The sequence below is a fragment of the Ctenocephalides felis genome, unplaced genomic scaffold (genome assembly GCF_003426905.1).
Source record: "Ctenocephalides felis isolate EL2017-DRISC unplaced genomic scaffold, ASM342690v1 CF-g0.4_SCAFFOLD_01170, whole genome shotgun sequence".
In the NCBI taxonomy this organism is placed as follows: domain Eukaryota; kingdom Metazoa; phylum Arthropoda; class Insecta; order Siphonaptera; family Pulicidae; genus Ctenocephalides; species Ctenocephalides felis.
In genome coordinates this window covers 54,920,312-54,934,710 of record NW_020537324.1, presented here as the reverse complement: position 1 = coordinate 54,934,710, position 14,399 = coordinate 54,920,312, and the positions used below count along the sequence as shown (strand labels likewise).

Here is a 14,399-nt window from a genome sequence, read left to right as displayed (position 1 = left end):
TGAAACATTATATAAATTTATTTTATTATTTATAAGTAAATTGCAGAATTACGACTTCTTCAGGTATTTCTTTATATTTTCAATGGAAAGTGTTCTCATAGTGTTTGCATAAATTTGATCAAGTGATAATCTTATTACTCATATTATTTAATTAATTAATAAAGAAAATTAATCTATATTATTTTTATTTCAAAATTATGACTATTTCAATATTTTTTTACAAATTACTCACATGTTTAATTTTTTTACAGTTTTCTGAATTACCAAATTTTTTAAGTAAAACTTCTTTATGCGCGACTAGACTGTAAATATGTGAAAATGCAACGGAAGAGCGTTACGCTCGAGTCATTTCTATACGGGTCGATTGTGATTGGTCGTCGTGTCGCATGAGCGTCTTTGATTGTATGCGTACGTCACATACACGTCTCCAGTAAATAATTATTTAAATAATTATAGTGAAAATAATGAAACAAATGAAAAATCTGTGTCATGTACGAAACGTAAGTTTATTGATATAATTTGTATTATTTTTCTTAATGATCTTCCCACTCGGCTGACCCTCTGAGGCACTCGGCAGCTTATATTTGTCCGTCCGTATTGAAACGTCGGTCGATTTTCAAAGCAGTTTTTGCCCTTCTTTATCATATAATCTTTTTTTATATATAAAGATATATTACACTTTTCAGTGGAATGATAAAAGAAACTGTAAAAAAGCTAATTAATTATAACGACACTAAAATCAACCGGCTATGCTTTTTTGGAAATTGCTTCAAATTTCAACCTACTGTAAAAAATATTCGAAAAAAATTGATATTATTGTAAATGTATGTATTTGTTATAATGTTTATGATACTGCCCATATTACTAACAGTTTATGTTCATTAGGTGGATTTTTGGGAAAATTAATATGATTCTGAACTGAAAAAAATAAGTTCAGAATGTACATCCTGAATTTGCCGCCATTTGATGCAAAAATTTGCCGCTAGATGCGCTCGCTTCGAGCGGATGCCGCGGATGCGCGTCGATATTGATTCCAGTTCTTCAGGATATATTTCTGAATCATAGCCGGAAAATTACTACGACGGAAAGTATTATTTGCTTTGAATCATTGTCATTCTGTAAAAACAGTATTTACAAACAATATCACAATTCACAGTGCCATATACCTGGGATAAAGTGGTGTAAACAATATTTGTGATATTATTACGTTTTGAGTGGTTTGAATTTGACAGTTCTGGGAAGAAATTAAAGCGCAACAATGGGCGAGGAAGGGCCACAAATCAAATCACTCGAATCAGGTGGGTTATTAAATAAATGCTATATTTTAATAAAAATAAATAGTATGAATAAATCTACAAAGGTTTCTTTGGTGTATTGATGCTTTGAGTATGCATAATATAAAATATTATGTATGCAGATCGTGAAAATAGTTTGTCATTGTGCATCCTTATGTTTTATTAAAATTATCAAAATTTGAATTATTAGTAGTTATGACAAACAGACTTAAGAAAATCGATTTCATACACATAACGTTACACAAAAGTATATACACAGTACATTCATTACGAAGTTTTAAACAAGATTTTTTAATAACTATTATCATTACATGTATTTTAAATATTATCGGGCTATGCAAAGCTAATCAAAATATACCAGTTATTGTTATTCTTTACTATTTGAAACAAAATATAAGTAATTGCTTTTAGATGTATTACATACTACATAGACTACATACATTGCAAATAAACAGAATTTATAAATACAAATCTTTTTTTATTTACATTTGTGAATTACAATCTAAAAGCATTTAGTAATTTTAATGGTTTATTAAATAAGGAGAGAAGGTCGAAAGGTCACCCAGTGGTGATCCGATTGGATGTTGGTTATGTTTAGCTTATAGATGTAATCCTGATGTGAAAAAATTAAATAAAGCCTACGAGTAATTGTACATATTATGGGATTGCTAAAGGATATCAAAAAGGGGCCGTTTTCTTCTGAGCCGTTCGATGTCATGTTTTTTATTATATTTTGGCCATGATGTTTGGGTGATTCTGTATTCTATCCTTGTATCTCAGACTGAATTTTTCAATTTCTATCTTAAATGTGTTCATGTTCGAATCTGTATGAACCAACTAATTTAGGATATACTTGAGTGCGTTTATAATTTCTTTCAAACCTTTCAAAAACCTTTGAATTATGGCTATGTTGGATTTGCGCGTCGTTGGCTATGTTGGTTTTAACATGACTTTGTACAGGAAAAGTTTATTCCATGTGCTGAACTAAAATACAATTCTTTTGTGTAAAAAATTGTTCATGAAGATCATACATGGTACTGATATAGTTCGAAATCTATGTAGATTGTTCGAAAAAATCAATATCTTAACAAGATACCGTTTGTTTTTAAAATATCTAATAGAATCTATTCTCACAAGACCTATTTAATTCGAATATAATATGATTTCTATTCTATTCTGTTTCTATGTTACTCCTATATTGAACAGTTATTTTTTTATTAATACATATCTATGGTTTTATGGTTTATCTAATGATTTCTGCACTGAAGTTATAATTTAAGCATTTGAAAACCTTTAGAGAGAGGTGCTAATACTATTAAATAGAAATATATATTTGTAAAATGTTTAAATACCTAGTGAAAGATGTTGTAATAGAATATTGCTAAATAATAATTGCCTTCAATTGTTTAAATTGTATTACTCAAATAATTTAACATTTACATCTAATGATGAGAAAGAGAAAAAAAGCAAGAAAAAGAAATTATTAGACTGAAGACATTTATTGACTTAATGATTCAAAACAACTTTGTTAAAAATCTTGAGCGTTGCTATTAATTAACTATTAGGTAAACATTTTTATAATTTTGTCAATACAGTTGGAATTTTGTAGATTCTTAGTATTGATATAGCTGGATATTACATAGATTATTACTGCGTTATAATATTTGAGTGCTGTATTTTATTGAATTAAGTTAGTTAATTGTTAATTTAAAAAGAAGTTGTACTTGCATTGTGTGTTTTGTTTGCTAATATTTGCATTTTAACAATAAAAAAATTAATTGGATATGTATAATATTATCACGTCTTGCAAATAATATTTTCACGTCTAGCACTGGGCTGTATACAAAATCTATCAAAAAGAAAATAAATGCAGAAGAATAATAACAATGTTCTTTTTTTCTAACTATGAAAATAAAAATAAAATTATAGCAATATACAGTAATATATTATCGAATTTTATGAAGTTCCGCAATTCCAAATTTTGACGAAGAGTAAATTACATCAATAATTGTTTTCCATTATAGAAACTATAGATTTCAATAAAGTAATCTGATTGTTGAACTAGAAGTGAATGATAAAAAATATAGAAACATTCTAATTTTACAATATTGCATTACTTTATTGGTTTTAGAAATAAATTACATTCCCAAAATAACATCTACTTTTGTTCTTGCTTTTTTTAAAAACTACGTATTATTTATGAAAGTCTTATGAATTATGGTTTTTTATTTGTATCAAAATACAAGTACAGCTGATTCCATTATGCCGTTTAGCATTTAGTAAGACTGAATCACACTTAGGACATTTAGCAAAATATTTGTTGACACCCTATAGATAAAAAACATTTTTGACTATTTATATCGTAGTGAGTTCAATGTAAACGTGTTTCATCTAAGTCAATAGCATTCTTATTAGATTTGTTGTCGTAATTGGATTTCCACCCAAATGTGCGCTATGTGTAGTTAGAATAATCACGCTGAGACTTATTATTGGTCTTGTAAGAATCCATTTTTATGAGAAATTATACAAATAAAAAAGTATCTCGTTAAGATATCATTACTATTATTATTTTCAAATAATCTATGTAATTTCCAACTACAGTAGAACCTCGATTATCCGGACTAATTGTTGTCGATAGGCATCCGGATAATCGAAAATCCGGATAATCCAAATTATGAAGAATAATGTTTTGTTTATCAAAAATAACAAATGCATACATAGATATCAACAAAAATCGATGTTTATTAGAAAATTAACATTTACATATTTTCTTAGATTACATTATACATATTATATTAATCATGAGGTAAAATATTCAGGTGGTACGTAAAGTATCAATGAAGAAGAAAAGTTGCTTACAAATAATTTGTTGATCGTTTTTGTAAAAACCAACAATATAGAGCTTCTTCTAAGAGTTCATTTTTCGGTCTCCTCACCATTTTCCGATTTTCACTCCCCTCTTCACTATCTAACTTGCAAGTGTACGACAAAATTGAAGCGGCATTCTTTAATATCGCTTATAGTGGATGTATCTACACTACACCATACCTATCAGTTTCCGGTTTCACCGGTTTCGCCTTTTTTAATGATTCTATAATATTTATTTTATCTTTAAGGGATAACACCACCCTTCAAAAATGTATATATGCACGTCAAAACAGAGAATGTTTTAATGTATACAGGCACATCAGAATATGCAAGTTCCGACGCGATTATGTCCGGATAATCGCGAATCCGTATAACCGAGGTCCGGATAATCGAGGTTCTACTGTATATTAATACCAAGAATCCACAACACTCGAACTATATCGACAAAATTATAAAAATATTTACCTAAAAGTTAATTAATGGCAACGCTCAAGATTTTTCACAAAGTTGTTTTTAATCATTAAGTCAATAAATTTCTTCAGTCTAATAATTTGCTTATACAGTAGAATCTTGTTTATCCCACCTTCGGTCATACGGATTCGCGATTATCCGGACTCCTAACCGCGACCAATTTATATGTATGTGCATATAATACCTATAATTCGAATTTTTGCATGATCAATGCTGCAGTTTAGTATAAGTATGTAATGTAATCTAATAAAATATATGTACATACATAAGGAAGTTTTAATTTCTTGACAAACATTATTTTCGTTGATATCTATATATGTATTTGTTATTTTTAATAAATACACAGCATTACTTTTTATACATTCGATTATCCGGATTTTTGATTATCCGAATGCCTATCGACAATTAGTCCGGTTAATCAAAACTTTACTGTACTTCTTTTCATTGCTTTCTTTCTCTTTCTCATCATTAGATGTAAATGATACATTACACGAGTAATGCAAATTATACAATTAAAAGCATCGAAACAATATTAAAATTTTACTTAATATTTGTTTCAGTGGCCCCCGCGATCCTCGTAGGTCTCGCATGTGCCGCAGTATTGGCCGCAGTAGCAGGTCTTTGCGTCCGACGATACCGAAGAAGAGCCGACGCTGTTGCAGCCCGCAAAGCGTCCGCTGAGGCTCCTTTACACTTTCAACCACCCCGAAAACCGACTGCGGTACGTAGTCCTACAGGTGCGCCCACACATTACTATCTGAAGAAAAGTCCTAGCCCTACGTCTGGAAGCGGCCCTTTGCCTTCATTAGCAGCAAGATCACCACCAGGGGTGAGTGATACCATATAAAGCTAATGCGTCTAATTTTAATATGGCTATGATACAAACACAGTTTTCAGAGATAAACATAAATAAAAATTAAATTTCTCTTATATATGTAACAATATAAGAGGGCGTCCAATAATCACGTGAGGTTTTTAAGGGGGGGTGGCGTCGTTTGACAAAAAATCACAAAATATCGCGTGAGGGAGAAAAAAAAAGGTATATAAATATATATATAAAGTAAGATATCACGTGTATTTATTTTTTACCTGACTTTTTTTTTAAATATCCAAAAATTTTCAGAAAAATACAATTTTTTCTCGTAACTAAAAATACACGTGATATTTGGTGGGTAAGGTGGTAAATTTGAATATCACCACGTGTCACTAAGAGGAAGGGAAGATCCAAAAATCCTTAAAAAATTGATAACATGATCAATGGAGGCCCCCTAAAATTAATGTAAAATTAGACGTATTTTGCATGAATAATAAGTATTAACAGTGTATCATTAATATACTCATGTATAAAGGGTGTGGTTAAACTTCAGGGCAGGACAAAGATTTGCGATAAGCATCTATTTTGACTAATTGAGTTGGTTTATGTTGAGTTAAAATTTTAAAGTCATAGATAAAGAAGTTAAGTTAAAGCAACACATAAACTATTTCAAGAATATTAGCTGGACTGGTACAGTGACAATGATACTTGTACTGAAAGATCGGCTTGTAATAAAGTGTTAAAAAAAAATTTTCGACGATTTTTATTATTATTTTTTTTGATGGTAGATATCATAGTCTTCTAGATCATACTAAAATATTACGGCCCTACGACAACTCGTCTAGCTTTAAAAATTCGTTAAAGTTTGCAAAAATTAGTATCGTTTTTTTTTGGCATTTGTCAAAATTAGACCTTTTATCGACGATTGCTCAAAAACGCCTGAACCGATTTCAGAAATTTAAAAACCATTTGATGTGTCTCAATAAGGACTATCGCTTGTCACTTTTGTGCGACGATCGGCCGAGCCGTTTCTTTGAAATTTGGAAAAAAGTGTTAAACTTTTCGTCGACATTTAAGCTCATTCTACCGAATCGATTTTAAAAAATCAAAAACTGTTCGAAAGATATTAGTTGGGAATGATACTGATTAGTTTTAGGTGAAAATCTACCGAGCCTATTTTTTGCATTTAACTGTTTGAAAAATAAATTAAGACGATGTTTATGGAACGTAAACTGGTTCAATTAAAAAAAATATTGATTTTTGAAAATTTGCTTTTAGAAAATACTCCGATTAACGTGTTTGTTCGTTTTCAATTATGTGTAATAAATCCACTCGGAATACTTTTAATCACTCATAAATTAATTTATTTTTTATTGATTAAGTCGATTATTTACATATATCGGGAAGTTCATGTAACTTGCCTCAAGGCTAAATACCAAACCAACTAGTTTTCATGTATATTTTGATATTGTATTTCATATTATTTTGTGACCTGATAAATTTATTGTTATCAGTTGAATGATTATAAAATTAGATAGTTAGAAAAATTAAGGGAGCGCAGCAATAATTTTTCGTAAAACTGGGGGGGGGGGCGCTACAAAAAGGTTGGAAACCACTGGATAAGAATATATGTTTTATTATGAATGGTAACAATTTCATCTTAATTTGTATTCATTTATTCAACATTATTGTAGAATATCAATGGTTTTGTACAAAAGCGAAATAACAAAACCGTAATTACATAAAAAAAAAAATCAGTACTAAGGTGACATACGTCCCGGATTACCAGCTTGAGTCTCGGGTTTTTATAAAAGTTTATCGCGGATTGTCCCCGTTTTTCGAAAAGTATAGGTATCACCTTATTAGTACAGAATATACCAAACAAATAGAACACAAATTAGATCAATACATAATATAAATCTATATTACAGTTATCGCCCAGCATGTCCAGCAGCATAGTATCCTCCGGCAGTTGTATACCAAGTGGTGGTATGATGTCAAACGGCAACTTGTCGCCGGGCGATTCGACTCCGCGCTACGCGGACGAGGCGCCCGTGCAGACACCGCGAGAGGCTGACCCAGCTCCGGGTGACGCTGACGAGCCCGGGTCGACGTGCATTGAACAGAGTATCGAGAATGCAGAACACGGAAAACTTGGAACACTCGTTTTTAAACTGAGGTATTTATAATAATGCTATATAATAATATTTCTAATGATATTTTTTCACTACTACTTTTACTACTTTTACTAAATTACTACTTTTTGTATAACATCTTAGTTTACTATATATATTAAGTGGATATTTTCTTATGTCATGAGCAGTGGTGTTGACGAGCTGGAATGCTCCGGAACGTCGTTCCGATACTTCCTTTTTAATGTTGATTTTTGGGCAGAAACGCGTTTCGGAACTAAAGATCATTTCATACAACAAGATTTGCTGACGTATTGAAATAAAAATATTAAATTTTGCTTTTTGTCTACTGTTTGACGACTTGTTATTTGTTTTATTATAAACAAGGATTTGAAGCGAAGTTCAAACTTCAAACTGAACCCAAACTTGAACAAAAACCGAAACGAATCAGCTTGTTTTTTCCGAACCGTGAATCGTGGATCCGGAATGTTTGTTAACTTCCCGTAGGGCAAGTTATAGTAATCGCAAAAAAATCGAAAATAAAAATTTTTATATATCTTTACGTTTCAAAGGTTTCTGAACATTTTGGCATACCTTAGAAAAAATGGATGTATGTGTGTTGCTGGAACTTCCCGTACCACTTTTCTTTTTTCTAAAAAAAGATTAACATTTTTGAAAAAAGTTTACTCTGGAAAAATTAGATTTTTGAGGAACTATAAATTTTTGACAATAATTTACTTTTTTGAAAAAAAAGACTATTTGAAGAAAAATTTATTTTGAAATATTTTGGAAATTATGAACTTTTTTCAAAGCAATCGTACTATTTGGTACGGAAAACATTGGTAAACATTGGTACGGAACCTATTATTTGAAAACGTACGAACCTATATTTTGAAAAAAAGTTCAGATTTTCCAAAATATGTCAAAATAAAGAAAACATTTTTTTTTAAAGTCCTAGTTTCTCAAAAATCTAATTTTTTCAAACTAAAAATTTTTCAAAAATGTTAATCGTTTTTAAAAAAAATAATAATATTTGGTACGAAAAGTTCCAGCAATTTGCCTTAAGGCTAGATGCCATGCGCCCCACTAGTTTTCTGCTAAGTTGGAACTCGAACCAAATCAAAAATTACGAGAAACGAATTTAATTTTGGCATTCCGTTATAAAAAAATTAGCATAACATAGCTGGTTGTGAGAAATTACAAAAAGTATAATTATATGGCTTGCAAGTGCCTTCAAAATTTTACATGCTTTTTAAAATTTTAATTAATTTTTGAGAAGTAATTAGTTATTAATGAGAGGCAAATTGAAAAATTAAGCATTGAAAACCATGATCAATTTTGATAACTTTCTAAAATGAATCTTTACCAGTTTAATTTCAAAATTTGAATATACTATATTTCTAAACATATTCTAAAATAAAGCCAACTCCGAATGATGGCAGATCCTTTAGCTGAGTTAGACTCCAAATCAAATTGGCGTTAGCTGTAGATTAAGCAATTTTGTAATAATGCTTTAGGAATGAGTCAAACAACATCTGGATTAAATCTGGAGTAAATTATTTTACTAACTTCAATTAGCCAATATTATAGTTCAAAGAAAATTAAATATAAACAATCAAGCACACGAACTTTTGCAAATAATTTGTATTATAAACTTTAAAATAATGTCACACTTTTAATGACTAAAGACTATATTCAGCAGGTACTCATGAAAATTGAATGTGTTATCGATCTTCGTGTTTTAGTACAACTTCGCGCTAGTAAAAGAACGAACTCATAAATTTAAGAACACAATACAAATTCTATTTATAAAAAAGTCGGTTGTGACTCAATAAAGAATTTTAATTTGATTATTTAATGCACCAACAATTTAATTAATCAAGTTGATCAATATTAATCTTGAAAATTAATTTTGATTTAAATTGCAGTAATTATTGTTAAAATTGATCCAAACCTGCGTTTCATAATCTTTAAGTATATATATATATATATATATATATATATATATATATAAGTCTTAAAATTTGATTGTTAATAACCAAGCATTTGAATAACTATTCTGTTTCTTTTTGTTTAGATATCTAGCAGAGCGGTCAGCCCTGGTTGTGTCAGTTGTGCGATGTCGCGGATTACCAGCGCGTAATAATCCGCTTCCTGGTCCGCCTGTAGTTTCTTTAGCAGTTCAGACAAACAATAATGGCAAAAACAATGGGAGTGGACCAAACACAGATCCTTATGTCAAATTACAATTATTGCCAGATAAACAACATAAAGTTAAAACCAGGTCAGTATAATAAATTTATTAGTGCGAACGCTAAACAAAACAAATAAATTTAGCAATGTAGGAGCCATCAATTTAATACTTCTGCCTCTTAATATCTAAATGAATACAATTTCTTTCTATTCAACTGAATACGTGCTAAATTCGAAATTATTTGTTATTTTTAAAACGATGACATATTAAACTAGATTATTTTATATCCAAAACTTTCATTTTTTTGGCTCTTGTTTGAGGTCTTCCTGCAAATGATGCAATTAGATAAATATAACATAAATAAAATATATGATTTTGTTTTTTGATTTTACCAATAGCTACAGACAAAATGAGACAAAATGAGAAAAACAACAGCCATTAAATTGTGTAATCTAATGGATTAAAAATCTGAATATTTATTAAAATGATATATAATATAAAATAAAATAAATTTAGTTAAATATGGGTTATGGAAAGTTTTAGTCACCCTATCCTAATTTTTTGTCACAAATATCTTGAAATATTATAGACCCTTATATGTATTTGATAAACAATATATATTTTATTCAATTGATGAAAAGATAAATGTGAAGTATATCTAAGTCAAATCTTTATTATAGGGTGGTGAGAAATACTCGAAATCCAGTATATGATGAAGATTTTACATTTTACGGATTGTCCATCAGTGAATTATCGGCTATGTCTCTGCATTTTGTAGTTTTGAGCTTTGATAGGTATTCCCGCGATGATGTCATTGGAGAAGTCGTTTGCGCTCTGGCTGGTGTTGATCTAGCCCAAGCTGGTTGCCAACAGGTCGCACTCAGCAGGGAAATTCAACCACGTAGTCTTAAGGTAACTGTATTTTTTTTCTAAATGCTATTGATTGATTTGCACATACTAATTGTATGTGTAATACATAGTATGTATGTGATAAGTAATACGATCAGCTATTAGCCAATATCTCGTTAAAAGTTAAAAAAAGTTAAAATATAAGACTTATTTGCATTTTGTTACCAGTATATTTATAAACTGAATTTACTGAAACAGGAAAAAAAACAATTTCACATGCTAACATTTTATAACCGAATTTTTAGTATATATTTCAATTAAAAAAAAAATAATATATGTTTTTATTATATATTATATGTGTGTATATATGTAATATGTGCCATATAATTTGTCGTTATACTTTTCCGAGAGCTTGTAGCAACCGATTTCAATAATCAAACAGCATTGGATTAGAAAAATAAAAAGTTTTTGAAAAAAGACCGTTTTTCTCGTTTTGGAATGTTAATTATAACTATTTTGAAATCAAATATTTAAGTTCCATTTGAATATTGAAAATGGTTAAAGGTCAATTACCATGGTGTAACAGAGTATTCAATTAATTCTGTAGAATACATATACAAATAACAATAAATGTTCTATGTCATGTAATAATATAATTATCATGAACAATTTAAAGTTAAATCTAATCACAAAATATTAAAATTGAAATAAGTAAGAATATGGCAGACTGAGTACGGTTGTGCCAGTCACCAGAAGCTAAACTGTACTGATTTTGAGATAGGGTTTCCAAAGGCAGAAAGATATAGTATGTTTGTTTGAACAAGTTCCCATTATTGCATTTAGTCTGTGCCCTACATTAATATGATCTGTGTAGACCGCATTTTAAAGGGTCAAAAAAAGTTACTTCTCAAAATTGTGCTTTGGATGTGGTTGTAACATTTGGTTATGGGGTTGCCCTTCTCGGGTGAAGTTTAAACAGATAAAGAATATTCTAATTTAATTAAAACAAAATACGAAAAAAGAAGGTAAAGAAACATTAAAAATAAGAAAAAAAAATTCATAAAGACATTGCGCCGGACGTCTAAACTTTTGTTTAAAATTATGTTTGCTTATGAATATAACATAACAATACACAATGTTATATTATATTAATAAGCTTTGTTTAAATGATTATGCTGCGCTGTGTTACATATATCGGACATAAGATTTAATCTATTTTTATGCCTGTCACCACCGTCCTTGGGGTGTGGACGTTTGTGACACTCGCACTTGTCTTATATGATTTGATTTTATGACTAATCCATCGTATATAAAGACAGTATTTTAGTATTTTCACATAGACAAATGTTCCAATTGCCATTTAATTCACCTTTCTCCAAGATAACTGGTAAATTAACAAAATTATAGCTGATAAAAAAAAAGTGGCTCAACCGTACCAAGTCTGCCCTAGGAAAGGTTGTTCTGTATATTGTTATATTTTTTAGATTACAGTTAAAAGTACATTTGTTTTTCTATAAATTGTTATATTTTTATAGATCCGTTGCCAGTCACGAGGCGAACTTCTGGTTTCTTTATGCTGGCAGCCGGCAGCATCACGGCTTACGGTTGTCCTTCTCAAAGCACGCAATCTACCAAGAATGGACGTAACTGGATTGGCTGATCCGTAAGTAAATTTATTGATTAGAATATTTATTTTGAATAGCAAGTGGTACGAAAATAATGAACTTTGGGATATGATCTTTATTCACTGACCATGTGTGTTTCAGTATTCCGTAAAATCTTAAAACATAGTTTTTAATTTTTTTTGCATTGCATTTTTTATAAAATTGAGTGGGATTTGATTGCTTAATTCAATGTTGATAATATCAAAATCACTGTTGCAGATACGTAAAGATATACTTGTTATACAACGGCCAACGAATTGCTAAAAAGAAAACTCATGTTAAGAAACGTACTCTGAATCCAGTGTTTAATGAAAGTTTTGGCTTTGACATTCCATCTGCGGCTGGTGGTCCAGCAGGTGATGCTGCTGAAACACGTGCATTAGATGGAGTTTCTTTAGAACTGCTGCTTCTTGACTGGGACCGCGTTACTAAAAATGAGGTATAAAAATAGAGAAAAGTGAATAATATTCAGTTTAATGAATGATATTATTATTTATAAAAATAACAATAATTACAGGTAATTGGTCGCTTAGAACTGGGAGGACCTCGCAGCACAGGCTCGACCCTACATCACTGGAACGAAGTCTGCAACTCGCCACGTCGACAGATTGCTGATTGGCATAAACTGCGCGAGTAAATTAATTTCTCTATAAACATGTTTTTATAGAATTAAAAATTTTGGATGGAATATATTTCACTTATATTCATCATAATTCAGATGTAATAAAGCCGCGCACTGTTTCAAATGCTCATTGTAAATGTAAGTAGATGTTATTTACTACACTATCCATAATTTAAAAAAGTCGTTAATTTTATGATTTGATAAGTCGACAGGATATTTCTTTGTATGACACATATACAAAACCTATTTATTGGTTTAAATATTAAAGCAATGCATCTTAAATGTATCTTGTAAAAAGCAAATAAATCTAAGAATTTTTTGCAGCATTTTATGGCATATCAAATCTATGGCCTAACTTATATTTGAATAATTTAATTGTTCAATAAACAAACAAAATCGTAATTTTATAATTACAGTCAAAGTATTTGTTGGTAATTTTTCAGTAATGTATACACAGCTTTGTGTAAAATGTACGACCATTCAACGGCTATTTAATCAATATATTTATTATAGTAGAGTGTAATTATGAAATCAATGGAGCTTGTATATTCTTGTGCATAAAAACTAAATGAATAAAACACGAAATAGATAATTATATGACTTATACGTAAGTCAGAAAATTATAAACGATATGCTACATATTTTGACAAAAAATACGTTTTTTTTATCATATTTAACGTGATAAATGATTTTTTTTATTATATCCTTAAATAATTATGTATCCCGTTTATTCAAGTAGGCACATCTTATTATTATTGATTGTTTATAATAAAGATTTGTTATAAAGTAAGTAAGAGCATACATTTTTAATAAATATTCAATTTGTTATTATTGCGTATAATTTCGATTTTTATCATGCATTGGGGTAAAGAAATGGCTTGAATTGTAGTGAATGTTGAATTTGTGCATTAGAGATATTTTTCTCATAGTCATAGGCGATTTGTGCGAGTGGACATGAAAGTAATTTTATAGTACCTATATCATAATCAATTAGGATAAATATTAACAAATATTTAACTTATATTATCGAAAGTATTTATTGCACATTTTTTCATAACGTTAAGTTTCTTAAATTGTATTATATTTTATATTAATTTATTATTGATATCCATATACATATATTTTTTCATTAATGTATTTATTTTAATTCATAATAAAGATTTGTATAAATAAGCTGAAATTTGTCAGAGTACTTATGCAATTGATTTGAGGTGTCTATATTAAACAATACGAATATATCAGCTAGAAAAACAAAATTTTACTCAAATGTTCTACAACGTTGCAAAGTGAATCTACGTAATTTATAAAACATATTTATTAATATTATCAAATAATCCAACATTTTGTTTCTATATATAATCTATATTGATTTCGTTACTGACAATTACTCCAAATTGTTATATCACTTGAAAAATCTGCAGCGTATGGTAATATTTTCAAAGAAAAAATATTTTTTATATATTATATGGTTCTCAATTTAATCAACTACA

General features: G+C 29.4%; 1 protein-coding gene across 1 annotated transcript; it reads left to right on the top strand.

Moving 5' to 3' along the window:
* Positions 1–1,057: 1,057 nt before the first annotated feature.
* Positions 1,058–13,016, top strand: LOC113366699 (synaptotagmin-11). The gene is made up of 8 exons (XM_026608355.1): positions 1,058–1,298; positions 5,195–5,463; positions 7,380–7,627; positions 9,658–9,864; positions 10,455–10,686; positions 12,159–12,286; positions 12,507–12,726; positions 12,805–13,016. Exons 1-8 carry the CDS (start codon positions 1,259–1,261, stop codon positions 12,922–12,924), a joined length of 1,464 nt encoding a protein of 487 aa, XP_026464140.1. The 5' UTR covers positions 1,058–1,258; the 3' UTR covers positions 12,925–13,016.
* The last annotated feature ends 1,383 nt before the right edge of the window (positions 13,017–14,399 follow it).